At 44.0% G+C, this 27320-nt stretch overlaps 1 protein-coding gene across 1 annotated transcript; it reads left to right on the plus strand.

The window, feature by feature from the left end:
- Positions 1 to 7398: 7398 nt before the first annotated feature.
- Positions 7399 to 14359, plus strand: LOC138756570 (caspase-14-like). The gene is made up of 7 exons (XM_069923006.1): positions 7399 to 7472; positions 8212 to 8297; positions 9038 to 9190; positions 10121 to 10337; positions 11308 to 11415; positions 13416 to 13525; positions 14054 to 14359. Exons 1-7 carry the CDS (start codon positions 7460 to 7462, stop codon positions 14162 to 14164), a joined length of 798 nt encoding a protein of 265 aa, XP_069779107.1. The 5' UTR covers positions 7399 to 7459; the 3' UTR covers positions 14165 to 14359.
- The last annotated feature ends 12961 nt before the right edge of the window (positions 14360 to 27320 follow it).

A 27320-nucleotide genomic window follows, 5' to 3' on the forward strand; every position in this document is an offset into this window, starting at 1 on the left:
TGTCATTTGAACAAATAAAAAATAAAAATGGAATCCTTGACAACACGATCTTTGTCTAGATCTCCTTCCCCCATCCTCACTATGTCTCCCACCCCCCGTCCTCACTCTGTCTCCCACCCCCCCATCCTCATTCCATCTCCCACCCCCCATCCTCACTATGTCTCCCACCCCCCGTCCTCACTCTGTCTCCCACCCCCCCATCCTCACTCCATCTCCCACCCCCCATCCTCACTCCATTCCCACCCCCCCTCCCCCTGTCTTCATTCCATCTCCCATCCTCCTCACAACATTCTACAGAGGATGCACCAAGAGCATCCCGCGCAACTGCCTGGTTTTGAAGCTGGACCAACTTGGACCTCACGACCCTGTGGAGGATGGTGAAGTCACCGGAAAAGATCTTCCTTCCATGACGGATTGTAGTAAAAACTCTGACACCGAAATGCTGGTTCCTGCAGGATTTAAGTGTTTTTACTACAATCACAATAGATGTTGAATAGACCGGTTCGGTGGATTTACCACAGGGCAGAGACAGGATCTTTGTCCTGGCGGCCACTGGAGTTGCAGAGTTGGGCAGGAACAGAGACGTCCTGAGGAGGGCGCCAATCCGGACTGGAAGTGGAACCGTGTCATTGGGAATAAGGTTTATCGAAGGTGGCCAGGGAGGGGAAGTGACGAAAATGCGCCAAAGTTGATCTGAGGAGGATTAGTGAAGAGGGTGAGGGAAGGAAAGAGAAAACGAGGGAGGCAAAGAGGAAGGGAAGTGGAGAAGGGGGAGGGAAGGAAGTGAAGAAGGGGGAGGGAGGGAAGTGGAGAAGGGGGAGGGAGGGAAGTGGAGAAGGGGGAGGGAGGGAAGTGGAGAAGGGGGAGGGAGGGAAGTGGAGAAGGGGGAGGGAGGGAAGTGGAGAAGGGGAGGGAGGGAAGTGGAGAAGGGGAGGGAGGGAGGTGGAGAAGGGGGAGGGAGGGAAGTGGAGAAGGGGGAGGGAGGGAAGTGGAGAAAGGGGAGGGAGGGAAGTGGAGAAGGGGGAGGGAGGGAAGTGGAGAAGGGGGAGGGAGGGAAGTGGAGAAGGGGGAGGGAGGGAAGTGGAGAAGGGGAGGGAGGGAAGTGGAGAAGGGGAGGGAGGGAGGTGGAGAAGGGGGAGGGAGGGAAGTGGAGAAGGGGGAGGGAGGGAAGTGGAGAAAGGGGAGGGAGGGAAGTGGAGAAGGGGGAGGGAGGGATGTGGAGAAGGGGGAGGGAGGGAAGTGGAGAAGGAGGGAGGAGGCGGTAGGGAATGGGGGATGAGAGGGGGAGCAAGGGCACATATTTCAATATTATTCCTTAAACTATATGATATTTTTTCTAATGGAATACATTTATTCATTTCTATATACCATTGTTGTATTTTCAAATTATCTTCCAATTTCCAGGTTGACATAATACATTTTTTTGCTACGGCTAGAGCTATCTTAACAAATCTTTTTTGTGCATCCTCCAAATCAATTCCAAATTCTTTGTTTTTTATGTTACTTAGGAGAAAGATCTCTGGATTCTTTGGTATATTGTTTTCTGTTATTTTATTTAATATCTGATTGAGATCTTCCCAAAATTTTTCTACTTTCTCACATGTCCAGATTGCATGAATTGTTGTTCCCATTTCTTTTTTACAGCGAAAACATCTATCAGATACTGTTGGGTCCCATTTATTTAACTTTTGAGGTGTAATGTATAGTCTGTGTATCCAGTTATATTGTATCATACGTAGTCTCGTATTGTATTTCTCATCGTTCCAGAACATAATTTCTCCCATGTTTCCTTTTATATCTTTATATTTAAATCTTGTTCCCATTTTTGTTTAGTTTAACCATTTGTTTCCTCATTCTCCTTTTCTTGGAGTTTAATATACATATTTGTTATAAATCTTTTGATTATCATTGTATCTGTAATCACATATTCGAGGTTACTTGCCTCTGGCAAACTCAAACTGCTTCCTAATTTATCCTTCAAGTAGGATCTCAATTGGTAATATGCCAGCGCTGTATCTTGAGTTATATTGTACTTATCTTTCATTTGATCAAAGGATAAGAATCTATTTCCTGAAAAACAATTTTCTATTCTTTTAATCCCTTTTTTTTCCCATTCTCTAAAGGAAAGGTTATCTATTGTAAAAGGGAGTAACTTGTTTTGCATCAATATTAGTTTTGGTAATTGATAATTTGTTTTATTTCTTTCTACATGAATCTTCTTCCAAATATTGAGGAGATGATGTAATACTGGAGAACTTCTATGTTGTATCAATTTTTCATCCCATTTATATATGTGTTCAGGTATCTTCTCCCCTATTTTATCTAGTTCTAATCTAGTCCAATCTGGCTTTTCCCTTGTTTGATAAAAATCTGATAGGTATCTTAATTGTGCGGCTCTATAATAATAATTAACATTCTGTTAATATATCTAGTGCTATCCTCGGTTTCCCCCCCTTTCCATAAAAATTTCCTTATTATTTTCTTTAACTCCTTGAAGAATTTTTCTGTCAGTTGTACTGGCAATGCCTGAAATAAGTATAATATCCTTGGAAAAATGTTCATTTTAATACAGTTTATCCTTCCTATTAGTGTTAGTGGTAAATCTTTCCAATGCTCTAAATCGTCTTGTAATTTTTTCATTAGTGGATAATAATTGAGTTTATAGAGTTGGCCGAGATTTTTGTTTATTTGTACAGCTAGGTATCTTATTGCTTGCATTTGCCATCTAAATGGTGATTCCTTCTTAAATTTTGAGAAATCCGCATTATTCATAGGCATTGCTTCACTTTTATTTACGTTTATCTTGTAACCCGACACTTCTCCATATTCCTTCAATTTCTTATATAATTCTTTTATTGATAGTTCTGGTTCTGTTAAGTACACTATAACATCATCCGCAAATAGACAGATTTTATATTCCTTGTCTTTTATTTTTATTCCTTTTATATTATTATCTATTCTTATCAATTCTGCTAGTGGTTCTATAGCTAACGCAAACAATAAAGGTGATAGTGGGCATCCCTGCCGTGTTGACCTGCTTAAGTTAAATTGCTTTGATACATGTCCATTTACTGTCACTTTCGCTAATGGTCCCTTCTATAATGCTTTAATCCAATTAATATACTTCTCCGGTAAACTGAATTTTTGCAATACTTTGAACAAATAATTCCATTCTACTCTGTCAAAGGCCTTCTCTGCGTCTAAAGCAACTGCAACTGTAGGTGCTTTATTTCCTTCGACTGCATGAATTAAGTTAATAAATTTACAAATATTGTCTGTTGTGCGTCTTTTTTTGATAAATCCAGTTTGGTCTAAATTTACCATTTTTAGTACCTGCTCTGCTAATCTGTTTGCTAATAGTTTAGCTATTATCTTATAATCTGTGTTAAGTAAAGATATTGGTCTATATGACGCTGGTGAGAGTGGATCTTTCCCTTGCTTTAGTATTACTGTAATTATTGCTGTTTTACATGAATCTGGTAAGCTTTGCGTTTCATCAATCTGGTTGATTACTTCCAGGAGGGGCGGAATTAATAAGTCTTTAAATGTTTTGTAGAATTCTATTGGGAATTCATCCTCTCCTGGTGTTTTATTATTTGGTAATTTTTTTATTATCTCTTGTATTTCTACTATTCCAAATGGCTCTGTTAATTTATTTTGTTCCTCTATTTGTAGTTTTGGTAGTTCAATTTTAGTCAGAAATTCATCTATTTTCCCTTCTTTCCCTTCGTTTTCAGTTCGGTATAATTGTTCATAGAATTCTCTAAAGTTTTCCTTAATTTCTTTTGGATTATATGTAATTTGTTTGTCTTTTTTCCTTGATGCCAATACCATTTTCTTAGCTTGTTCTGTCTTAAGCTGCCATGCTAGGATTTTGTGCGTTTTTTCACCCAGTTCATAATATTTCTGTTTTGTCTTCATTATATTCTTCTCCACCCTATATGTTTGTAGTGTTTCATATTTTATTTTTTTATCCGCCAATTCTCTTCTTTTAGTTGTATCTTCCTTCATTGCTAATTTTTTTTCTATATTTACTATTTCACTTTCCAACTGCTCTGTTTCCTGATTATAGTCCTTCTTCATCTTGGTTACATAACTTATTATTTGCCCTCTAATGAATGCTTTCATTGCATCCCATAGTATAAACTTATCTTCCACTGATTCCGTATTTATTTCAAAATACATTTTTATTTGTTTTTCAATAAATTCTCTAAAATCCTGCCTTTTAAGTAACAAGGGGTTTAATCTCCATCTATACAATCTTGGAGGGATGTCCTCTAGCTTTACTGTCAATATTAAGGGTGAATGGTCCGATAGTATTCTAGCTTTATATTCTGTTTTTCTTACTCTTTCTTGCATACTAGCTGATAGCAAAAATAGGTCTATTCTTGAGGATGTTTTATGTCTAGCCGAGTAATATGAATATTCCTTTTCTTTTGGGTGTTGTTTCCTCCATATATCCAAAAGTTGCATTTCTTCAATTGATTTAATTATAAATTTGGTTACTTTGTTCTTTCTGTTAATTTTTTTCCCAGTTTTATCCATATTTGAATCCAAATTCAGGTTGAAATCCCCTCCTATTAATATATTCCCTTGCGTATTTGCTACCTTCAAAAAGATATCTTGCATAAACTTTTGATCTTCTTCGTTAGGTGAATATACATTGAGTAGATTCCAAAACTCCGAATATATCTGACATTTTATCATTACATATCTCCCTGCTGGATCTATTATTTCCTCTTCTATTTTAAATGGCACATTTTTACTAATTAATATAGCTACTCCTCTTGCTTTTGAATTATACGATGCTGTTGTTACATGTCCTACCCAATCTCTCTTTAATTTCTTGTGTTCCAATTCAGTTAAGTGTGTTTCTTGCACAAATGCTATATCAATTTTTTCTTTTTTCAGTAAATTTAGCAGTTTCTTCCTTTTAATTTGGTTATGTATTCCATTAATATTTAAAGTCATATAGTTCAACGTAGCCATTTTATACTTTGTTTATCTTCCCTTTCCGTTTTTCCATCATTACCTTTCCTCCTTTTCCATTTCTGCTTTCTTGTTTTAAACCCTTTATAAGACAACATTCCTAAAACATCAGACATTTTCCTTATTCTCCTATTTAAAACTTCTTTAGGCCCAATCTCCCCTTCCCCTCCTGAGTTGTCCTTTATCCCTTGTCGGACAACCACATCTCCCCTCTCCATTTGGATTTGCGAATTCACTCGCAAGCGTCAGCTGATTTTACAGTGACCGTAACTCCTCCCCACCCAGCCCCCCCCAGAAAAGATTTCACTTTTCATATGTAACAAAGGTCACTCTTTTAGTTCCCTCCTTATTCCCTCTATTCCATTTCCTTCCCTTATTAATTCTTGTCTATACTATCTATATTTTCCTCTAAATACGGATACATTCATGTATGCACATTATACATATACACACATATACCTCTTTACCCACATACATATAAATCGTGGTCATTTTTACTCTCATTACACGTCTTCACCCCTCAGTCTATTTTGTAATTGTTCTGCAAATTTTCGTGCTTCTTCTGGATCCGAGAATAGTCTTTTTTGTTGTCCTGGAATAAATATTTTCAATACCGCCGGATGTTTTAGTATAAATTTATACCCTTTCTTCCATAAAATCGCCTTTGCTGTATTGAACTTCTTTCTCTTCTTCAGGAGTTCAAAACTTATATCTGGATAAATGAAGATTTTTTGCCCTTTGTACTCCAGTGGCTTGTTGCCCTTTCTTACTTTTTCCAAATAGATCTTGGTTTTTGTTGTGGTTGTGGTTTAAAGGCCAATGCTCTATGTGCCCTTTCTATTTCCATTTCTTGCTGTAGTTCTGGACATCCTAGGATCCTAGGGATCCAATCTTTTATAAACTCTCTCATATTCTTGCCTTCTTCATCTTCTATAAGGCCCACTATCTTTATGTTATTTCTTCTGTTATAATTTTCCATTATATCTATTTTCTGAACTAACAGTTCTTGTGTCTCTATAACTTTTTTATTAGATTCCTCTAATTTCTTTTTTAAGTCCTCTACCTCCATTTCTACTGCTGCTTCCCGCTCTTCCATCTTGTCCATTTTCTTTCCCATTTCTGTTAAGGTCATATCTATTTTATTCATTTTCTCTTCTGTGTTGTTTATTCTTCTTCTTAAATCATTAAATTCCTGTGTTTGCCATTCTTTAAATGACTCCATGTATTCTTTAATAAGAGAAAATATATCCTTTATCTTGCCTTTCCCTTCTTCTTCTATTTCACTGTACTCTTCCTCTTCCTCTTCTTCTTCCTCTGGGTTGGCCATCTGTTGTTTCTTTGTTGTCCTTTTCTTCTCTTCTTTCTTGTTTTCGTTGTCTTCTATGTTCTCCTCTTGCTGCAGCTGTTCTGCAGCTGTCATTGCCGGCTGTGGAGATCGACTCCCCAGCTGGTCACCCCTCCCGTCGGTGTGGTTTTTTTCATGCGCACCGCGCATGCGCGGTTGCGCACTTTTACTCGGCTCAGCGAGCCATTTTTGTAGTCCACTTTCTACCGACCTGAGGGAGCGCGTTTCTCTCTCCACCGCGGGCCTCTTCGAACAGGTAAGGCCTTCTCCTTCTTCCTCCGTTGTCTTCTCTTCCTCTCTTCTTACCGTTGATTTCGATTTTTCTTTTTTTGTCGCCATCTTCTTTCCACCTTTATACTCACTTTTCTTTAATTTTTATTTCTGTGCCTTTGTGTTTTCCTTTGTTTTTTCTGACTTTTCTGGAGAGGGCTGGAGTTCACCGTCCGGCCACTACTCCATCACGTGACTCCCCCACCCTCCCTCCTTCAACCCTCCCAGCTTCCCTCTGTCCACCCTTCATCTGTCCCACCCTCCTGTTGATGGCTATGATCGTTCTTATTTTTCAGGAACGTACAGAATGGAACGACGACGAGGGGCTTTGTCATGTAGAGAATTGACCCCCATGGTCAGAGTCCTGCTTTATATTTCACCCATTATCTCCGCGGCCTTGGCATAGCTCCTACATCCCTCCTGTCTCTGTAACCCCCTCTGATCCCCTACACCTCTCCCTGTCTCTGTAACCCCCCCCCCCCCTTTGGTCTCCGACACCACTCCCTATATCTGTAAAGCCCTATGGTCCCCTACACCTCTCCCTGTCTCTGTAACCCCCTCTGGTCCCCTACACCTCTCCCTGTCTCTGTAACCCCCTCTGGTCCTCTAAACCCCTCCCTGTCTCTGTAACCCTCTCTGGTCCCCTACACCCCTCCGTCTCTGTAATCCCTCTGGTTCCCTATACTCCTCCCCATCTCTGTAACCAGTTCCGGCCCCCCACCCCCATCCCTCCCTGTCAGTTACCCGTGTCGGGGAAGTTGATCAATGTGGTTAATCATTGTACACGTGGGCGGAGAAACTTCCCTCATCATTCCTGCACAACCGGGGCATTGCTGATATTCTGGAATTGCTGGAATGGATGGGACAGGTGAGGTGTTTCTTGGGTAGTGCGGGGACCTCTTCCTGCCAGAATCTGGTGACAGACATCCGTCTCTCAACCCTGACCCTTACCCCTCCTGTCTCCCCCCCCCTCTCTCCCACTCCTCCCATCCTCTCTCTCTCTCTCCCCCCCACTCCTCTCCTCTCTATCTCCCCCCATTCCACCCCCTCTCTGCCCCACTCCTCCCTTCCTCTCCCCCACTCCTCCCTCCTCCCTCTCTCTCCCCCACTCCTTCCTCTCTCTCCCCATTCCACCCCTCCTCTCTCTACCCCACTCCTCTCCTCTCTCTCCCCCTCACCTCCCCTCCCCTCCTCTCCTCTCTCTCCCCCTCAACTCCCCTCCCCTCCTCTCCTCTCTCTCCCCCTCACCTCCCCTCCCCTCCTCTCTCTCCTCTCCCTCCTCCTTGCTCCCTACCCCCAGCCTACCCACATATCAGCGCTTGCTCTATCTCTCTTTTTATTCCTGTAAAAGGGTGTGTCAGATCCTGGAAGGAATTCATTCACTTTCACATTCAGCCGTGAAGGCAATGGGCGTGGATTGCTGCCTCTGGCAGCTGGTGGCCACTCAGCCCTTTCTGCGCCTGCTTCCTCACCACATCTCCTGCTTGTTTCGCCTCCAGATGGCTCCCTGGCCTCCTCCTTTCCCCTCCGGGAGCCCCGGTCCTCCCCATCTTGCATTGCACAGGGCTTTCGCCCTTTCACCCTTAACTTGGGATTTTTCCCCCCAGCCATGGACAATGTCTCTGCTGCCGTCCCCACTCATGCGGCCGACGGATTGTCCTCGCCAGGAGCCAGGCCTGTGCCCTCGTCGCAGGTGAGAGGGTTGGAGGGGAGAGGGAGAGCGAAGAGGAGAGGGAGAGGGAGGGTAGAGGGTAGAGGGGTGAGGGAGTGGTGGAGGTGGCAGAAGGGAGGGTGGGGGTCCTCGAGATTCAGTCCTGTAAACTCGCTCCTTGTCCCACTGCGAGGGGGGGGAGGGCGGGAGAATGAGACCTCCTCCCACCCTGTCCTGGGGGGGGGGATACTATGACCCTACATCCTGCCCTGAGGGGGAAACTGGAAACCCCCCCCCCCCCCAGTCTGTCCTTGTTGGGGGAGACTGGGACCCTCACTATGTCCCGGTTGGGGGAGACTTAGACTCCCCAGGTCCCGAAGGGAAGACTGAAAACCCTCACCGTGTCCCCGGGGAAGACTGGGACAACTAGCCTGTCACTGTTGGAGACTGGGACACCCCCACCCTGACCTGGTTGAGGGATACTGGGACCCTCACCATGTCCTGGTGGGGGAGACTGGGACACCCCGCCCCAACCCTGTCCCGGTGGGGGGGGACTGGGATTCCCCCCCCATTCTGTCATGAGGGGGAGACTGGGACTCCCCAGCCTGTCCTGAGGTGGAGATTGGGTAGTGTGCCTTTGTGCATGTGTACGCATGTTCATGCTGTGTGAGCAGGCTCACAGAGCTGTTCCCACCGACGCTTTGCCCATCCACACTGCTGTCTCTGGGGGCTGGCACTGCAGAGAAATCCCAGTGTTACTCACAAGCTGGTTTCTCTGACAGACCGACAGATATGACATGGCCGGCGTGAGGAAAGCCTGCATCGTCTGTGTCCACAAAGACAGGGAAGGCTCTGAGGAGGACCTGCAAAATCTCAAGAGGCTTCTTCATAGCTTGGCATTCCAAGTGACCGAGTTCATCGATCCGGCTGGCAGGGTGAGAGATTCCCATTGATGATGCTGGGCAGGGGTCAGCACTTCTCGCCCCTCCCCAACTGCAGGGGCAGAGGCTGGGGGAGTGGGGAAGTAAGGCAGCCCCTCATCCATGTGTGGATGGTGCTGAATCTCCCAAACCGGCCTGCGCGGAGGAGATGTCCGTGAAGCTGGTGATTGTGTCCACACCTGCTGGTTGAAGGAGGACTAGGGAATCTCACAGGTGTCCTAGGGATCTTCTCTCCTGATAGACGAAGATGCCCTGGGGAACTCTTTTCCAGTCAGACAAGAGGAGCCCTGGGTACCTCCTCTCCTGAAGGACAGAGACGCCCTGGGGAACTCCGCCTGAAGGATGGAAACGCCTTGAGAAACTCCTTCTGAAGGAGGGCTCAATCCCGAAACGTGGGTTATGTGTCTTTATCTTTGCCGTATAAAGTCTGCAGTTCAACCTTTAAATCGGTGGGAAGAAACTGGAGGCCCCGGGGAAAACCCACGCAGACACGGGGAGAATGTACAAACTCCTTACAGACGGTGCAAGATTCGAACCCAGATCAAGGTGTTGTGCCAACCATGCTGCCCCCAAATTTCTCCAGCATTGTGATTAATTTAATCAACCGCCTGTCATCGCCACATCCCCCTCAAATCTCTTCCTACCCCCACCCTCTTCCGTCTCCTCCTGCCTGTCCCATCTCCCCCTTCCTCCTCTCCCACCGATCTTCCTTCTCCACTCTTGGTCCTAAAACACCGACGATCCCCTTTCCTCCGCGCTCAGCCGCAGAGGTCCCCCCCTTCCCCGGCGGTCACCTTCCTGTCTGGGATCAGGACCCTGGTCCGCCTTGAGGCCATGGGCAGTGTGGGGAAGGGGCCACGGCTGGTGGAGCCAGTTGCACTGGGGCGCTGACCATTTCATTCCTGTCTCGTCCCTCCCCTTCAGAATATTGTCTATTTGCTGAAGAATTATCGGGACAGTATTGAAGCTGGAACCTGCTGTTCGCTTGTCTTCATCATGGCACACGGAAAAGTGGGAGAGATAAAGGGAGCTGACAACCAAAGTGTCGATCTGGAGGATATCTTCGATTTGTTCAACAACAAGAATTGTACGAACCTGCAACTGAAACCCAAAGTCTTTGTCGTCCAAGCCTGCCGGGGTGGTGAGTAGTCCATCAGGTGTCAGGTGTCTGGCCAGGTCATCCAGGCTGACCCTGAGAACAACAGGCTCTCAGAACATAAGAAACAGGAGCATGAGTCAGTGATTCAGCCGTCAAGCCTGCTCCGCCGTTCAATGTGATCATGTCTCATCTCCAACTAACTGCCTTTTCCCATATCCCTTAAGTCCCATATCCCTTAATTCCCCAGTGATATAACATCGTCTTAAATATATTTACTGAGGACGCCTCCACTGCTTCAATGGACAACGAATTCTGCGACCTCGGGGAAATCATCTCCATCCTAAATCTACTCCCCTGGATCTTGAGGCGATGTCCCCTCGTCTTGGTCTCCCCCACCAATGGGAACAACTTATCCACCTCTATCTGACCATACCTTTCATCATTTTGTACGTTTGCATTGGATCCCTCACTCATTCGTCTAAATTCCTGCGTCCAGTACCAGATGCTTCATTCTCTCTTTGGCTAACCCCTATCTTCCCTGGAATCAACCTGGTGATCCTCCTCTGTACCATCTCCAAAGCCAGTACGTCCTTCCTCAAGTCAGGAGACCAGAACTGCATGTGGTTCTCCAGATGCAGCCTCACCAGGACCTTGTACAGTTTCAGCAGAATCTCCCGGCTCCTAAATTCAATCCAAGTGCAGAAATAGCTTTGCTGATCCCACTACATCCATAGAAAAGCTTCACTCTGTGTCTAGCCCCAGGTGTGTATGATGAGACGGTGCGGAGGGAGATTCACTCTGTGTCTGACCCCGGTAGCGTGTGATGGGATGGTGCAGATGGAGATTCACTCTGTGTCTGATCCCAGATGTGTGTGATGGGTCAATTTGGAGGGAGCTTCATTCTATGACCCCTGGGAGTGTGTGATGGGACTTTGTGGAGGGAGCTTCACTCTGTGTCTGACCCCAGATGTATGTTCAAAGACATGAGTGAAACATTTTGTATTTTTTCCAGAGAAGCGTGACTATGGCGTTGAACGTTTGTCTGGATTCCGTTCCATGCCTGAACCTGAGAAAGTTTCGACTGTTTCAGACACCTTCATCGTGTACCCTTCGCTAAAAGGTGACGCATCTCTTGCTCCTGCACGGACATCAGTCCTGATTTCCCCTGGTCCTCTATCTCGTCCCCGACCAGGCTACCTAAGACTGATGAAGTCTTGACACAGTAAGCTGGCTCCCGATCCCACTTCTCAACATTAAAAATGTATAAATACAATACATATGACAGACATGTATTCATATTTTAAAATATATAAATAAATGTCTTTTCATGGGAAAAATTTTTTTTTAATGTTTCAACAACCCCACCCCACCCCCCATTCTCCTGAATTCCAACGAGTCTAAGCCAAGAGCCGCCAAACGCTCCCCATATGAATCTCCTCTGAACCCTCTCCAACGTCAGCACATCAACGAGGAGTCCAAAACTGTTCACAATATTCCACGTGAGGTCTCACCAGGGTCTTGAAAAGCCTCAACATCACACCCCTGCTCTTGGATTCGATTCCTCCTGAAAAGAACACTGGCATTTCATTTGTCATCTTCACCCCCCACCCCACCCCCCCTCCCCCCTCCCCAGTCCAAACACCCAGTCCGTCTGGCAGCAGCTGCTGCAGGTGAATCTATGGACACTCCGGGACTCTGGGGAGGTGGATGGGGGGACTCTCTCTAGCTTCTCTCTCTCTCTCTCTCTCTCTGACTGTAAGAGGCGCTTCAGGCAATTTCTGCCAATGGCAAATCTGTCCACCTTATGGCTGACAGAAATGCGTTCCATGTAATATTACACTGTCTTTATTACAGGACAGTAAATTAAATCTTGAACTGAGGATAATAGGGAACAGGGAGGTCCGTGGAGCTGAGACCCTGGCCACATCAGCAAAACAATTTGAAATCGACTGGCCTGATGCTGACTCCTGCTCCGAGTTCTTGTGTTCTTACAAACATAGAACTCTACAGCACAGAAGCAGGCCCTTTGGCCCTTCTAGTCTATGCTGGACTAGTATTCTGCCTAGTCCCTTTGACCTGCACCCATCCCTCAAAGACCCATCCACGAACCTGCCCAAATACTTCTTCATTGTTAAAACCATCCGTGGGCCTGTTAAGAGTCTCTTAAAATGTTCCAGCTTCCACCACCATCCCCTGGCGAGACATTCCAGTCCCCCACAACTTTCTGTGTAAAAAAAATAAATAAATATCTTGCCCCTAAACTTCCCTCCCTTCACTTTGTACAGATATCCCCTGGTGTGTGCTAATCCTGCCCTGGGAGAAAACAGGCGCTGGCCGTCCACCCTGTCTATGCCTCCCAGAACCTTGTAGACCTCGATCAAATCTCCTCTCATCCTTCTTCACTCCGAAGCTCTGCTAACCTTGCCTCAAGAGACTTGTTTCTCAATCCAAGCAACATCCTGGTCAATCTCCTTTGTCCTCTCTCCGTAGCTTCCACATCCTTCCTTTAATGAGGTGACCAGAACTGAACACAATTCTCCAAATGGGTCTTACCAGAGATTTGTAGAGTTGCAACACGACCTCTCGACTCCTGAACTCACTCCCCTGACTAATGAAGCCCAGCGTCCCATAGGCCTTCTTAACTATCCTATTAACCTGCATGGCGACCTTGAGGGGATTTGGGCCCCAAGGCCCCTCTGTTCAACCATACTCTTAAGTATCTGACCATTAACCCTGTTCTCAGCCTTCTGGTTTGTCCTTCAAAGTGCTTCACCTCACACTTATCCAGTTTGAACTCTATCTGCCTCTTCTCCGCATGACTCTGCATCCTGTCTATTTCTTGCAACCTTCAGCTCCATCCACAACTTCCCCAAATCTTCATATAATCCGCAAACTCACTGATCCGTCCTTCTGCCTCTTTATCCAGTTCATTTATAAAAATCACAAAGAGCAGGAGGTCCCAGAACTGATCCCTGCAGCTCTCCCACTAGTCACCAACCTCCAGGCAGAATCATTTCCATCCACTAAGACTTTCTGTTTTCTTCCTACAAGCCAATCTGTTACTGCCTATTCATCTGACCAGTCTCAGCTCGTGATTTTGTGAACCTGAATCTCCCACAGGTTATGTGGCTTATCGAGGCAAATGCATTGGGTCTTACATGATCAGGTTCATAGTGGACGTGCTTGAAGAGTCTGGAGAAGATGAGCATCTGTACGACCTATTTGTCAAGGTAAGGGTGGAAGGAGGCCTGGGTTTGAAGCAGCCCAATGCATCACACACACTCACGTGGAGGGGCAGAGACTGGAGGAAGCCCTTTGGCCCCTCTCTCGGCTGTTACAGAGTGATAGGAGGCTGTTCAGCCCCTCTCCATCCTGCTACACAGGGGTGTCCATTTAGTCTCTCTCCAGTGTGGTACGCAGGGTCAGGAGGCTGTTCAGCCCATCTCCATCCTACTACACAGGGATAAGGCCATTTAGTCTCTATCCAATATGATGCAAAGAGGAGGCTGTTCAGCCACTCTCTAGTCCAGTGCACAGTGACAGGAGGCCATTGAGTCTGTCTCTAGTCTGGTGCACTGGGACGGAAGGCTTTTCAGCCCCTCTCTAGTATGGTCCACAGGGTCAGGAGGCCCTTCATCCCCTCTTGGACATGCTACGCAGGAGGAGTACCTTCATTTCTTGCTCTGCAGCACTGGGTCAACTTGTGTGGGTTAAACGCGAGCTGCTCTTTGACTGAATGAATGCAATTGGTTTTTCAGGTGAACCGCAAGATGGTACAAGGAGGATATGGGAATAAGAAGTTCAAGACAACCATGGTGATGGAGTCCACCTTGACCAAATCCCTCTACCTCAAACCTTCCAGCTCATAAACAATCAAACAGCTGGAATGGGATTTCAGATTTACTGTCAGAACATACCTGACATTACATACAACCCTGAGATTCTTTTCCTTGTGGGTGTGGCAGAATGACCACTTATTGGCTGTTCAAGAAAAGAAACTGTAAAAGAAATGTGAACAAACTGCATTACAGAGAGGGTAAAAACCAATAAACTCATTAAATGAGCCCCTGATTGAGGTTGTCATTGAGGAGTCTGACGGTGGAGGGGGAACAGCTGTTCTGAACCTGGTGGTGAGAGTCCTGTGGTCCCTAGACCTCTTTCCTGACGGCAGCAGTGAGAACAGGGTGCATGCTGGGTGGCGTGGATCCTTGATGATCGCTGCTGCTCCCCGATGGCTGCATTCCCCCGTGGATGTTCCCGACTTGTGAGGAGGGTTTTGCCCTTGATGCTCTTGGGCTATGTCCACTCCCTTTTTTACGTGTTTACGCTGGTTGGCGGGTGGTATTGGTGTCCCCATATTAGGTGGCGAGCACACTCTGCCGCAACTCTGTAGAAATTCACCAGGGTTTCCGATGTCGTACCAGAGCTTCGCAAACTCCCGAGGAAGTAGAGGCGCTGATGTTTTGAGAAATTCTTCCCCAAATATCTTCAGAATACAGAATACATTTCACCATTTATTGAATCTTTTTCAGTCCATGATTGGGTTTTCTGTCTTGGGAGAGCTGTTGCATGAATCGCAAAAGGTTGGTTTGCAGGTGCAACAGGCTGTTGAGAAGGATCGTTGGACTTCATCACCAGAGGGATTGAATTTAGGAGCAGGGAGGTCCTACTGCAACTGTACGAGGTCCCAGTGAGGCCACACCTGGAGAACTGTGTGCAGTTCTGGTCTCCTGTCTTCTTTTTTTGTAATTCTTTATTTATCGCACTGTCAACCATATCAACCAATATATTTACAGATGCATCTCTTTAAATATTCACAGTGACATTTTCTCTTTTTTTCCCCATCCCTCCCTTCCCCCTTCCCTCCCCCCCTCCAAAAACAGTAAATATTCAACATATAAAATACAATAAAACAATATACAAAAGGAATACAAACAAAAAAGTCGTATCATCTACTTATTCACATTAAATCTGATCGTGTTTATCTTATCATTTTGGGTGGTGGTGGTCCGAGGCCTGTTCTTTCTGTTATGTTCCATATATAGTTCCCAGGTTTTTTCAAACATTGTAATTTTGTCTTTTAAATTATATGTGATTTTTTTTTCCCAATGGGATACACTTAAACATGATTATATATTAACGTTTAGTCATATAGTCCAACGTGGCCATCATATCCTTATTTTCACTTTTCTGCCTCTTCACCATCTCCATCCCCTTTTTTTATTACTGTTTTTTTAAGTTTTCCTTTTTAATCTCAATATATGACGACGCACTTAAGACATGAAATACCCCAACAAACCCCACAAGCAATAACCCTTTAACACCAAATGAGCCTCCCCTCCTTGTATTGCCCCTTGGCCCTTGACGGCAACTTCAACTCCCCTTTCCATTCGGTTTGCGAACTTACTCGTAAGTGTCAACCGATTTTGCAGTGACCCTTATTCTCCCCCCCCCAGCTCCCCCAGAGAAACACTTCCTATACATAACAAAGCTCTCTCTATTTTTTTCTTCCTTCTTCTTTTATCCATCTTTAAATCTTTATATTTACATTATCTTTACTTTATATTTTCTTGTCAGTCATCTTTCTTGTCACTCCTCCTCTCTTCTGTCCCTTCAGCAAATTCTTGAGTTTTCTTTGGGTCCGAAAACAGTCTATTCCGTTCCCCAGGAATAAATGAGTACTGCTGGATGTCTTAATATAAAGTTATAACCTTTCTTCCATAAGATCGTTATCGCTGTGTGAATTCCTTCGTCTTTAAAAGTTCGAAGCTGATGTCCAGATAAAAAAATATTTTTTGTCCTTTATATTCCAGCGGCTTATTGTCTTCTCTAATCTTCTTTCTTGCCTTCTCCAGTATGTTTTCTCTTGTCGTATATCTTTGAAGTTTTACCAATACGGATCTCGGTTTTTGAAGTGGTGGCGGTTTCAGTACTGGCACTCTATGCGCCCTTTTGATTTCTATTTCTTCCTGTGAATCTGTTGTTCTCAACACCTTTGGGATCCATCCTTTTATAAATTCTTTCATATCTGACCCTTCTTTTCAGCCCCACTATTTTTATGTTGTTTCGCCTACTGTAGTTTCCCAATATGTCAATTTTTTGTGACAATAAATTTTCTCTGTTTAAAAAAAATTTCGCTCTCTTCCAACTTCCCTCTAAATCATTTATCTCCATTTGTACAGCAGCTTCTTGTTTCTCCACATTTTCTACTCTTTTCCCTATTTCAGTCATGACCAACTCTAAGCTTTGCATTCTGTCTTCAGCTCTTTTCATTTTTCTTTTGATCGAACTACATTCTAATGATAGCCATTCTTTTAATGACCTCATTTGTTCTTCAAAAAAAGCTTTATCTAAACTTTGTCCTGTGAGAAACAGAAGTACCTTCACAGATTTCACTCGAATCAAAAATTGAGAACAAAGAACATTTATTGTACAACAATGCAAAGTTGGGTGCTTCCCCTTACCCTGGGAATACACACATATACTGGGGCTCACCCAACTTTTATACAGTTCATTTCAGTGTCGAGGTACCCTCCCCCCCCCCCCTAACATTCTTCTGCCTCCTGGATTGGTTTGGCATTTGGATTCTGTCTGCCTACATGCAGTTTCTGAAAGACCATCCTGTCTGGGTCCCATCATGTCATTGTCCTTATTCATGAATCTGCCTTTGTCCTTATTCACACATCTCAACCCCCAGGACTTACTAATTCTATATGCAGAACTTGCTAATTCTTTCTATCACTATAAGACCCTTATTCTATTATACTTGTGTAACCCTTCCTCACACCTCTTAGCGGAATTCATCCCTACTCAGCACTTACTTAACTTCCTCTAGTCCAGACCAGTATTCCTTATTTCATTCATACTAGCTTTACTTCCTATATTCTATTATCTCTCACGATCCACACTTTTTCTTTAGCTACACTTCGTAAATTCTCAACTGGAAGCTTGGTCTTTTTCCCAGCGAGTCAGCAAACAAACTGTAATCTCAGCATCACCAGAGGGAGCTTGGGAAACATACATCCTTTGGGTTGTAGTGATCTGACGAAGGGTCCGTTGAAAAACACTGCACACAAGTCATTAGGCAAGGAAGTATCATGATGGCTAAAATAACGAGTCCAACTGCTATAAGTTACCAGTAAAAAGATCAACCGCCTGACCGTTGTGACTGTTAGGAATTAAAGTACCTTTAAAGAAATTGCTCGAGACAAAAATTGAGAACAAAGAACATTTATTACTACAACAATGCAAAGTTGGGTGCTTCCCCTTACCCTGGGAATACACACACATACTGGGGCTCACCCAACTTTTATACAGTCAATTTCAGTATCAGAATGCCCTCCCCCTTACATTCTTCTGCCCCCTGGATGGGTTTGGCATAGGTAATCCTTCCTGCCTACGTGCAGTTTCAGTACACTTGGAGGACCAGGGGGTATCCTGTGGGTGTCCCATCATGTCATTGTCCTTATTCACACCTTCCTGATTCTCGGGGCTACAATCTCTTGGTATGCGGAGTTGACTCATTCTATCTAGGGTTGGCTAATTTCATATGTATAAATCTGTGTATGGTTAGCTAATTAGATATGTAGGACTTGGTACTTCTGTCCAGGGCTAGGAGACCTTTATCTGATCCAGACTACCTCAACTTCCTACATTCTATTGTACCTTACCATTCCTTTTCTTAGTCTTATGGTCTTGTCACAAAGACTAGAAGATTCTTATGTTAATCGTGCTGACTCTGCTTTCCTGCATCCTAACCCCCAAGCTTATCCTGTTTGTACTGGTTACAGCCATTGATGAATTTTAGTTTCTTCCATGTTCATAATTTTAGATCAATTTTCCCATCTCTCACAATCCTCACTTTTCTTTTAGATCAGTAATACTGATCTTTCACCATGATCAGTGTTACTGATCTTTGGTTACTAGTGTCAGTGTGACTGATTCCCCCCCCCCCCCCCCCCTCCTCACTTTTCTTTTAGATCAGTAACACTGATCTTTCAAGTGTAAGGTGTAGTTTTACCCAGCTGGTCAATAACCGAATTGTAATGTCTGTGTAAAGTCTTTAGGTAGGGGAGCACCATGAAGGTCAGGGGAGTGAGTCCAGCTGCTTATTAGGGTTGCGAGTATCAGGCTCCAGTTCTCAGTAAAGAGTCTAGTCCATCCCACATCAGTCCGAAGTTGCCACATCTGAACATGGGCATGGGCAGATTCACGTTGAAACATTGAAGCAGTGTCTTTTAACCACCCGACTTTTGTAAGCATTGTCCTGACGAAGTCTGTGAGAAACGCTGCCTTCAGCAGCGAACGAGTAGCAGTCTGTGAGAGACGCTGCCTTCAGCAGCGAACGAGTCGCAGTCTATGAGAAGCGCTGCCTTCAGCAGCGAACGAGTAGCAGTAGTCAGGCGGTTCCGTTGAATTGTGGCTAGTATCTGATGTCCTCTTCAGCCCCGAACCCTAGGGCCACCGATCTCCGAAGGCTGTCTGGAGCCTGATATTAAAGTGTCAAGCAGCTCACGTTGTTGGTAACTGGTGCTCCCCTTCACGGGGTGATGAAAAGAGACCAAGCTGGGGGGGGATTGTTTCTTGTGATTTAACTGTGTGTTGCAGCTTGTCTGCTAACATTAGCATATGTATCATTGAACTTGTGAGTTGCAGCCTGTCTGTGTACATTAGCATATGTATTAACTCTCTCTCTCTCTGTTACATGTACAATGCTGACTACCATTCTGTCTGTCTTTGTCCCACCATGTCCTTTGTGCTATCGCTTCAAAACTCCTGTCTTTAATACCTGTGTAGGCTATGATACAAATTAGATGTACTCCACTAAAGCTGTTTAATTCCCCTGGTCCGTATTGGGATCCCTTATATCCCATTATGACTATACATTAAATCTATGCCCTGTCTACATTCTAAAGGAGCTGAATTGTAACCTCTGCTGCCCCTATTCCAGGGGGGCTTAAAACATTAACGAACAATATTCCAAAGAAATTAGTAAACAACAATGAACAATACATGTAAAGCTCATTAAAAACAGCATTAAAATACAATAAGAACTGAATAAAACCACAATAAATGTCAAGCTCATTGAAAACTGCAATAAAATACAATAAGAACTGAATAAAACACAATAAATGTAAAGCTCATTGAAAACTGCAATAAAATACAACAATAACTGAATAATCAAAAGACAAGTAAAATACAACAATAACTGAATAAACCATTAAAGAAACAAAAAAAAAATGTTAAATTACGGCACTTTGTAACAATCTGACTTTCCTTTGTGTTAGTGTAAAAATTGTAAAATGAAACACAAACCATATTTGCATGGGTTTTGAATATGTTAGACCTTATTAAAATGCAGTTGGAGCTGCTTGTCTGTATGGGGCACAACCCTCCAATTTGTTAGAGTGAGTACATAACAGACATTGCAGCACAAGAGCCCCTGCAAGAGAACTTGAAACATATTCAACCTTTAGTTCTGCCTTAAGTAAAATGCCTTGTGTCACAGCTCACAGGAGCTGGCCTTATTTAAAACAGTCTGTAAAACAGGCACCAAAAAAAGTTAAAAGATGTTCTTATGAAGATTGCACACACAATAATTTAAGTACAGGCTAGTTTCTATTATATTCCACTTAAAAGTTCTGCTGCATGAATCCTGGAGCTTGTGGAGTCATTATTGAATCAAGAAATATTGGTACCATGCCAATCTCATTCTAACATGCCAATTTCTCCAGTCCTTAAGTCAAGATGTACTGAATAGCATCTGGTACAAGATCTGTGAGTTCTTAATGATATTATTATTCTTATGCACCCAATTGTTCTGAACTATGCCACCAATTTAAATCATATTCCACCTATTGCAATACTCACACAGCACCATAGACCAGTTCGCAGGTTTATTTCTCCATTAAGTTGAATCCAGTTGCGCAGGGTTTACCTCCGTGATTATTTACAATGTAACTTCTGCACTACCGGATTTAAATATAAACCTGATGAATGGGGAAAGTTATCATGAATTAAATAACAGCGGCAATACAGAGAAATTGTGCTGAGGCATTAATTTCACTCCAGAGGAAAATGCACCAGAGAAATGAATGATTAAACTTATAGGAATCCCCATAGGAATCCCCAGAGGTATCTTTATTCTCCAGAGGTGGGTGATCTTTAAACTCACGGACCTTGACTGCTGAATGTGTAGAAGAAATGTATTAAATGTGTTGATAGGGCTCCATACCTCTAACTGCAAGACAAGAGCCTGAAGCCTCAATTTCAAGTGCCACAGTGCACTTAAAGGGACATGCACACTCCCCCTTCAACTGGCTGATCCAGCCACTTTACACATCAGATCCTTTCTTTATCTCACATACACTTAAAGTTAAGATGTATAGAACTCACCCTATTTGCGCAAACATTTCTCCCTGCAAATGTTATAACATCACTCAACTCTCAGGTACTCCCTGTGCAAAATCACATTTAAATACAATTTATTTCATAAATTGGAATTAACTGGTAGTTAAATTCGCTAATTCTACAGTATTTAAAAACGATCATTTATGACATTTAATTTTTAGCATGAATTTTAATCAATATTGGTCAGTGACTGAAGTGGGAAGTCGTGATTTATGAAATTATCTCTGGTCTCTACTCTCCCACTCCCTGCACTTCTCCCAACATTCAGGAGCTGGCACACAGTCCCTGCCTTTTTTTTCATGTTACTCGTCTACTATTCCTTTAACTGCTTGCATCAAAATGTTAGCCTTTGCTTTCTGCTTATCCTCAGATGTCTGGACAAATGCTTTTTGTGTGATCTGTAGAAGCTGGGTTATTCCCTGCTCATGCCAATTTTCTGTCTTTTGTAATTTTCTCTTAATGTCTGGGGCTGAGTTGGTAACGAAACCCGTTAGAACCAATTGTTCCCCTGCTGGGGATTCTATGTCGAGACCCCGTATTGTTGAATTGCCGTGCGCAGTCGATTGAGAAATGCAGAGGGGGTCTCCTCAGGACCTTGGGGAACCTCAAAGGCTTTTTTTAAAGTTTTGTCCTTTGGGGACAGAATCCTTGATTCCTCTGATCAAATTTATCCTATACTCATCCATCAGTGTGCGGCCAGCACTGGTATTTTTGTCCCAATTAGGTTTTGTGAGAGGGAATTTGGCTTCTCCAGGGATCGCCTCGTGTCCCCCTTGGTGTTCCTTATCCCATGCTTTAATGCCTGCCTGTCGGATCATTCCCCGCTCATCTAAGGTAAACAAGGTTTTAAATATGGCTGTTAATTCCTCCCAAGTATAAAAATTTGGTCCCAAAAATTGGTCTAACTGTTCGGCACATCCCTGGGGATCTTCTATCATGGAGATTAATTCTTTCTTAAAATTTCGTACTTCAGTGCTGGTCAGGGGCACATTTACGAACCCCATACCTTCTCCCACGGGAACCTCCCGCAGGGGTCGCATCCAGCTAATTTCTGGTTTCTTAGATTTGTGTTCCTGTTCCCTGAGAAGTGAATCGCAGGGTTCTGCCACTTCTTCCTGAGGGATCTCACGCTGTTCTGAATTACAATGTTCTACCTCTACTGTTAACGAGGTGGTAATCGAGCGCTTTGTGAGCGAGTCACCATACCACTCCGGTTCTCCTCTTTCTTCTCTAGTGGTGGGGGAGGAGGGGGAGGTGCAGAAGGGTAGGTCATAGGAGGGGAAGGAAAGATAGGAGCCGGCATAGGAGGAACATAAGGTGGAGGGAGGGAATGTAACACATCCCAACCCTGTGATTCAGGGACCAAAGGTTCCTCCTCTCTCTTATCCCTGAATTCTTTCTCATTCAAAACCAGTTGTTCAATGGGTCCCTTGAGCCAGCAGGCTGCATATTCCCTGCTCTCAACATTGTCTTTCTGGTTTTGATAGAGCCAGATGTTCAAAGCTTGACACATCCATTCATCCTCGGATCCGAACTTTGGCCAGTACACGGAGCTCCCTTTAACCGGGTATTTAACCCATTCAATACAACAATACCTGACCATTGTCAGTTTGTCTTTCCCACGGGTCTTTCCTGTGCCCCACTCAGATAACATCAACCCAAGCGGGCTGTACGTAGCTATCTGGTGTTCACATCCTGAACCAGGACTCTCTTCCTTGCTACTCATTATTCCCATACTTATAAACAAGTAAAATTACTCTTACCGAGTTCCAGTAGCAATGCTCTAGCGCGCTTCCTTCCGTCGTTTGTTCTCAATGCCTCTTCTCGGATATCACTCGCTTCTTCCACTGACCAGCCACCCGTCGCCCGTGAGTCCAGCTGAATCAGCCGGGGTGCACCTACTCTCGTCGTCGGGGTACTCTGTCAGTGGAGGGAGTGTGATCCCGGACGAGCTCCCATTTGTTAGAAATTAAAGTACCTTTAAAGAAATTGCTCGAGACAAAAATTGAGAACAAAGAACATTTATTACAACAACAATGCAAAGTTGGGTGCTTCCCCTTACCCTGGGAATACACACACATACTGGGGCTCACCCAACTTTTATACAGTCAATTTCAGTATCAGAATGCCCTCCCCCTTACATTCTTCTGCCCCCTGGATGGGTTTGGCATAGGTAATCCTTCCTGCCTACGTGCAATTTCAGTACACTTGGAGGACCAGGGGGTATCCTGTGGGTGTCCCATCATGTCATTGTCCTTATTCACACCTTCCTGATTCTCGGGGCTACAATCTCTTGGTATGCGGAGTTGACTCATTCTATCTAGGGTTGGCTAATTTCATATGTATAAATCTGTGTATGGTTAGCTAATTAGATATGTAGGACTTGGTACTTCTGTCCAGGGCTAGGAGACCTTTATCTGATCCAGACTACCTCAACTTCCTACATTCTATTGTACCTTACCATTCCTTTTCTTAGTCTTATGGTCTTGTCACAAAGACTAGAAGATTCTTATGTTAATCGTGCTGACTCTGCTTTCCTGCATCCTAACCCCCAAGCTTATCCTGTTTGTACTGGTTACAGCCATTAACTAATGAATTTTAGTTTCTTCCATGTTCATAATTTTAGATCAATTTTCCCATCTCTCACATGACCGTTGTCATCAATCGATCTTCCACAAACGCCGCCCTCAGCAGCCAACAAGTAATCGAGAGCCAGGCGGTTTTGATAAGCTGTAGCTCGTATCTGTCATTGTTCTTCAGCCAATAAATCCAAGACCGTCACTGTCTGTTTGGTGATGATCTTCAAAACTGCCTGGAGTCTGATTAAACGGTTTAAATGCCAAACAGCTGTGGTATTCTGGAGCAGCTTGAGCCGTTTACAACTGGAATCCCCCTTATAGTGATGGCCTTTAGCCTTCCGAATGTATTCGTGACCCAAAGGATGATTTACAAGATGCCAAGTTGGGGATGGAGCATTTATTGTTACCTAACCTGTGAGTAGCAGCTTGTCTGCGAGCATTAGCATATATACCCCCTTCATCCCTACTCCAGGTATAGCCCTGACTAATGTTCTGCCTATCATTTTCCCACCATCTTCTTTGTACTGTGAGAAACAGAAGTACCTTCACAGAATTTGCTCGAGACAAAAATTGAGAACAAAGAACATTTATTATACAACAATGCAAAGTTGGGTGCTTCCCCTTACCCTGGGAATACACACACACACTGGGGCTCACCCAACTTTTATACAGTTTATTTCAGTATAGAAGTACCCTCCCCCTTACATTCTTCTGCCTCCTGGATGAGTTTGGCATTCGGCAATCCTGTCTGCCTATGTGCTGTTTCTGTGAACTTGGAGGACCAGGGGGTATCCTGTCTGTGTCCCATCATGTCATTGTCCTTATTGTCCTTATTCACACCTTCTCAAACCTCAGGGCTTACTAACTCTTATATGCAGAACTTGCTAATTCTGTTTAAGGCTAGAAGACCCTTATCTTATTCAGACTAACTTTACTTCCTACATTCTATTATTTATTATCATAATGGCCAGAATAGCGAGTCCAGCTGCTATAAGGGCTGTGGGTATCAGACTCCAGTTACCAATAAAAAGTCTAGTCCATCCCATACCGGACCAAGGTTGCCAAGTCTGAACCTGGGCATGGGAAGATTTTCGAACTCCTGAAGAAGTGTCTTTAACCGCCTGACCGTTGTGAGCATTGTCATTAACCAGTCTTTCACAAACGCTGCCTTCAGCAGCCAACGAGTAATCGAGAGCCAGGCGGTTTTGTCGAACTGTGGCTCGTATCTGTCATCTTTCTTCAGCCCATAAATTCAGGGCCATCACTGTCTGTTCGGTGATGATCTCCAAGGCTGCCTGGAGTCTGATTAAACGATTTAAATACCAAGCAGCTGTGGTGTTCTGGAGCAGCTTACGTCATTTACAACTGGAACTCCCCTTACAGTGGTGGTTCTTAACATTCCGAATGTCTGTGTGACCCAAATGATGATTTACAGGAGACCAAGTTGGGGAGGGGTGTTTCTTGTCACTGAACCTGTGAGTTGCAGCCTGTCTGTGAACATTAGCATCTGTATTCACTCTATCTCTGCTACATGTTTAATTCTGACTAACGTCTGTCTGTCTTTGTCCCACCATCTTCTTTGTGCTATCTCTTTAAAACTCCTCTTTTTAATACCTGTAGAGGCCGAAATACAAATCAAATCTATTCCCCTCGGGCTGTTCTGTTCCCCTGGTCCATGGTGGGATCCTATATTAACCCATACCCCACTATGACTATACTCTATACCTGCACCCTGTCTACATTCTAAAGGTAAATAATTGTCACCTCTGCTGCCCCTATTCCAGGAGGACTTAATACATTGTGAGCAATTTGGTGATTTCCCAAAAATTGGGAACCAACAAGTAAACAAAACAGCAAATGGTAAAAACAACATTACAGCACTTTTTCCTGGCGTAGTGTAACTTTCAGATCAGAAGGATGAAGGACTGCACACCAGGTGGAGGGTAGATTATCAATGTCTTTAGTCCGTGGATCAGCAGCTTGTTTAATTCGTTGTACGTGGCTCCATCCCTTTTCTTTCATTCGCACGGCAGTGTCTGTAATCAAAAGTACACAATAGGGGCCATCCCAGACAGGTTTTAGTTGGTGATCTTGCCGTGCTTTTACATATACCCAATCACCAGGTTTAATAGAATGAATAGGATGCTCCAGGGGTGGGTTTTGAACTAATAAACCCTTCTGTCTTAATTAACTGCCAATGTATTCCCAGGATTTATTAGTTCACGATCCTGTTTACTTGGTGAAACGCTAATTAAAAGTGAATAGCTGCAATTTAATGCCTTATCTGTTTTTACAATAGTTTCCAAAATCGTTGTGTTATATTTAGAATTATTGTAAAAAGAAACACAAACCATATTTCCATGGGTTTTGAATATATTAGACCTTATAAAAACGCAGATGAAGCTGCTTGTCTGTATGGGGCAACCAACCTGCAATTTGTTAGAGTGAGTACATAACAGACATTGCAGCACTCAAGCATGTTTGAGCCTCTCTGAACTCTATGAGCGAACCCGTATTTGACCTTCACAACTGCAGTACTATTAACCCAGCAGTCTTTTCGACACCACTTCCAGATGAGTTTGAAAAACCAGATCATGATTATTTACAATGTAACTTCCGCACGACCGGATTTAAATATAAACCTGATGAATGGGGGAAGTTATCATGAATTAAATAACAGCGGCAATACAGAGAAATTGTGCTGAGGCATTAATTTCACTCCGGAGGAAAATGCACCAGAGAAATGAATGATTAAACTTATAGGAATCCCCATAGGAATCCCCAGAGGTATCTTTATTCTCCAGAGGTGGGCGATCTTTAAGCTCACGGACCTTGACTGCTGAATGTGTAGAACAAATGTACTAAATCTATTGAGAGGGCTCCATACCGCTAACTGCAAGACAGGAGCCTGGAGCCTCAGTTTCAAGTGAACAGAACACAATTCATTAGTTCCACAACGTGCTTAAAGGGACATGCACACTCCCCGTTCAACTGGCTGATCCAGCCTCTTTACACATCAGATCCTTTATCTTGCATACACTTAAAAAATAAGACGTATAGAACTCACCCTATTTGCGCAAACATTTCTTCCTGCAAATGTTATAACATCGCTCAACTCTCACGTACTCCCTGTGCAAAATCACGTTTGAATAGAATTTATTTCATAAAATGAAATTAACTGGTAGTTAAATTCGCTCATTCTACAGTATTGATAAACGATCATTTTATGACATTTACATTTTAGCATGAATTTTAATTAATATTGGTCAGTGGCTGAAGTGAGAAGTCGTGATTTATGAAATTATCTCTGGTCTCTACTCTCCCACTCCCAGCGCTTCTCCCAACATCCAGGAGCTGGCACACAGCCCCTAACATTTCCCTGCTGTCCCTCCACAACTTCCTTGACTGCCTGCATCAAAATCTTAGCCTTTCCTTTCTGTTTATCCTCAGACCTCTGGACGTATGCCCTTTGTGCGATCTGTAAAAGCTGTGTTATTCCCTGTTCATGCCAATTCTCAGTCTTCTGCAATTTTCTCCTGATGTCTGGGGCTGAATTAGTAACAAAGCCCGTTAATACCCATGTATATATCTTTGGTCCCAAAAATTGATCTAATTGTTCGGCACATCCCTGAGGATCATCTATCAGGGAGTTCATTTCTCTCTTAAAGTTACGCACCTCCGTACTAGTCAGGGGCACATTTACGAAACCGAGACCCCCTCCCACGGGAACTTCCCATAAAGGTCTCATCCAGTTAATTTCTGGCTTATCCTCTCCTTTATAATGTCTAGGTTCCTGCTCTCCGGGAAATGAATCAAAGGGTTCTGCCCTTCCCTCCCGGAGGGTCTCACACTGTTCTGAATCAGTCTCCTCCCTCTCTTGTCAATTGAGGTGGTAATCTAGTACTTTGTGAACGGCTCATCATACCACCCCTACTTTCTTCTCCTTTCTTTAGCTGTGGGGGAGGAGGGGAAGGTGAAGAAGAGTGGAGCATAGGAGAGAGGGGAAAGATAGGAGCCGGCATAGGAGGAGCATAAG

This window comes from Narcine bancroftii, chromosome 3, assembly GCF_036971445.1.
Source record: "Narcine bancroftii isolate sNarBan1 chromosome 3, sNarBan1.hap1, whole genome shotgun sequence".
NCBI lineage: Eukaryota > Metazoa > Chordata > Chondrichthyes > Torpediniformes > Narcinidae > Narcine > Narcine bancroftii.

Excerpts from the sequence above, each read along its gene's own strand:
- LOC138756570 (XM_069923006.1), top strand. Across the intron at positions 10,338-11,307 it reads CGTCCAAGCCTGCCGGGGTG|AGAAGCGTGACTATGGCGTT; the intron begins GTGAGTAGTCCA and ends TATTTTTTCCAG. Across the intron at positions 13,526-14,053 it reads TGTACGACCTATTTGTCAAG|GTGAACCGCAAGATGGTACA; the intron begins GTAAGGGTGGAA and ends TTGGTTTTTCAG.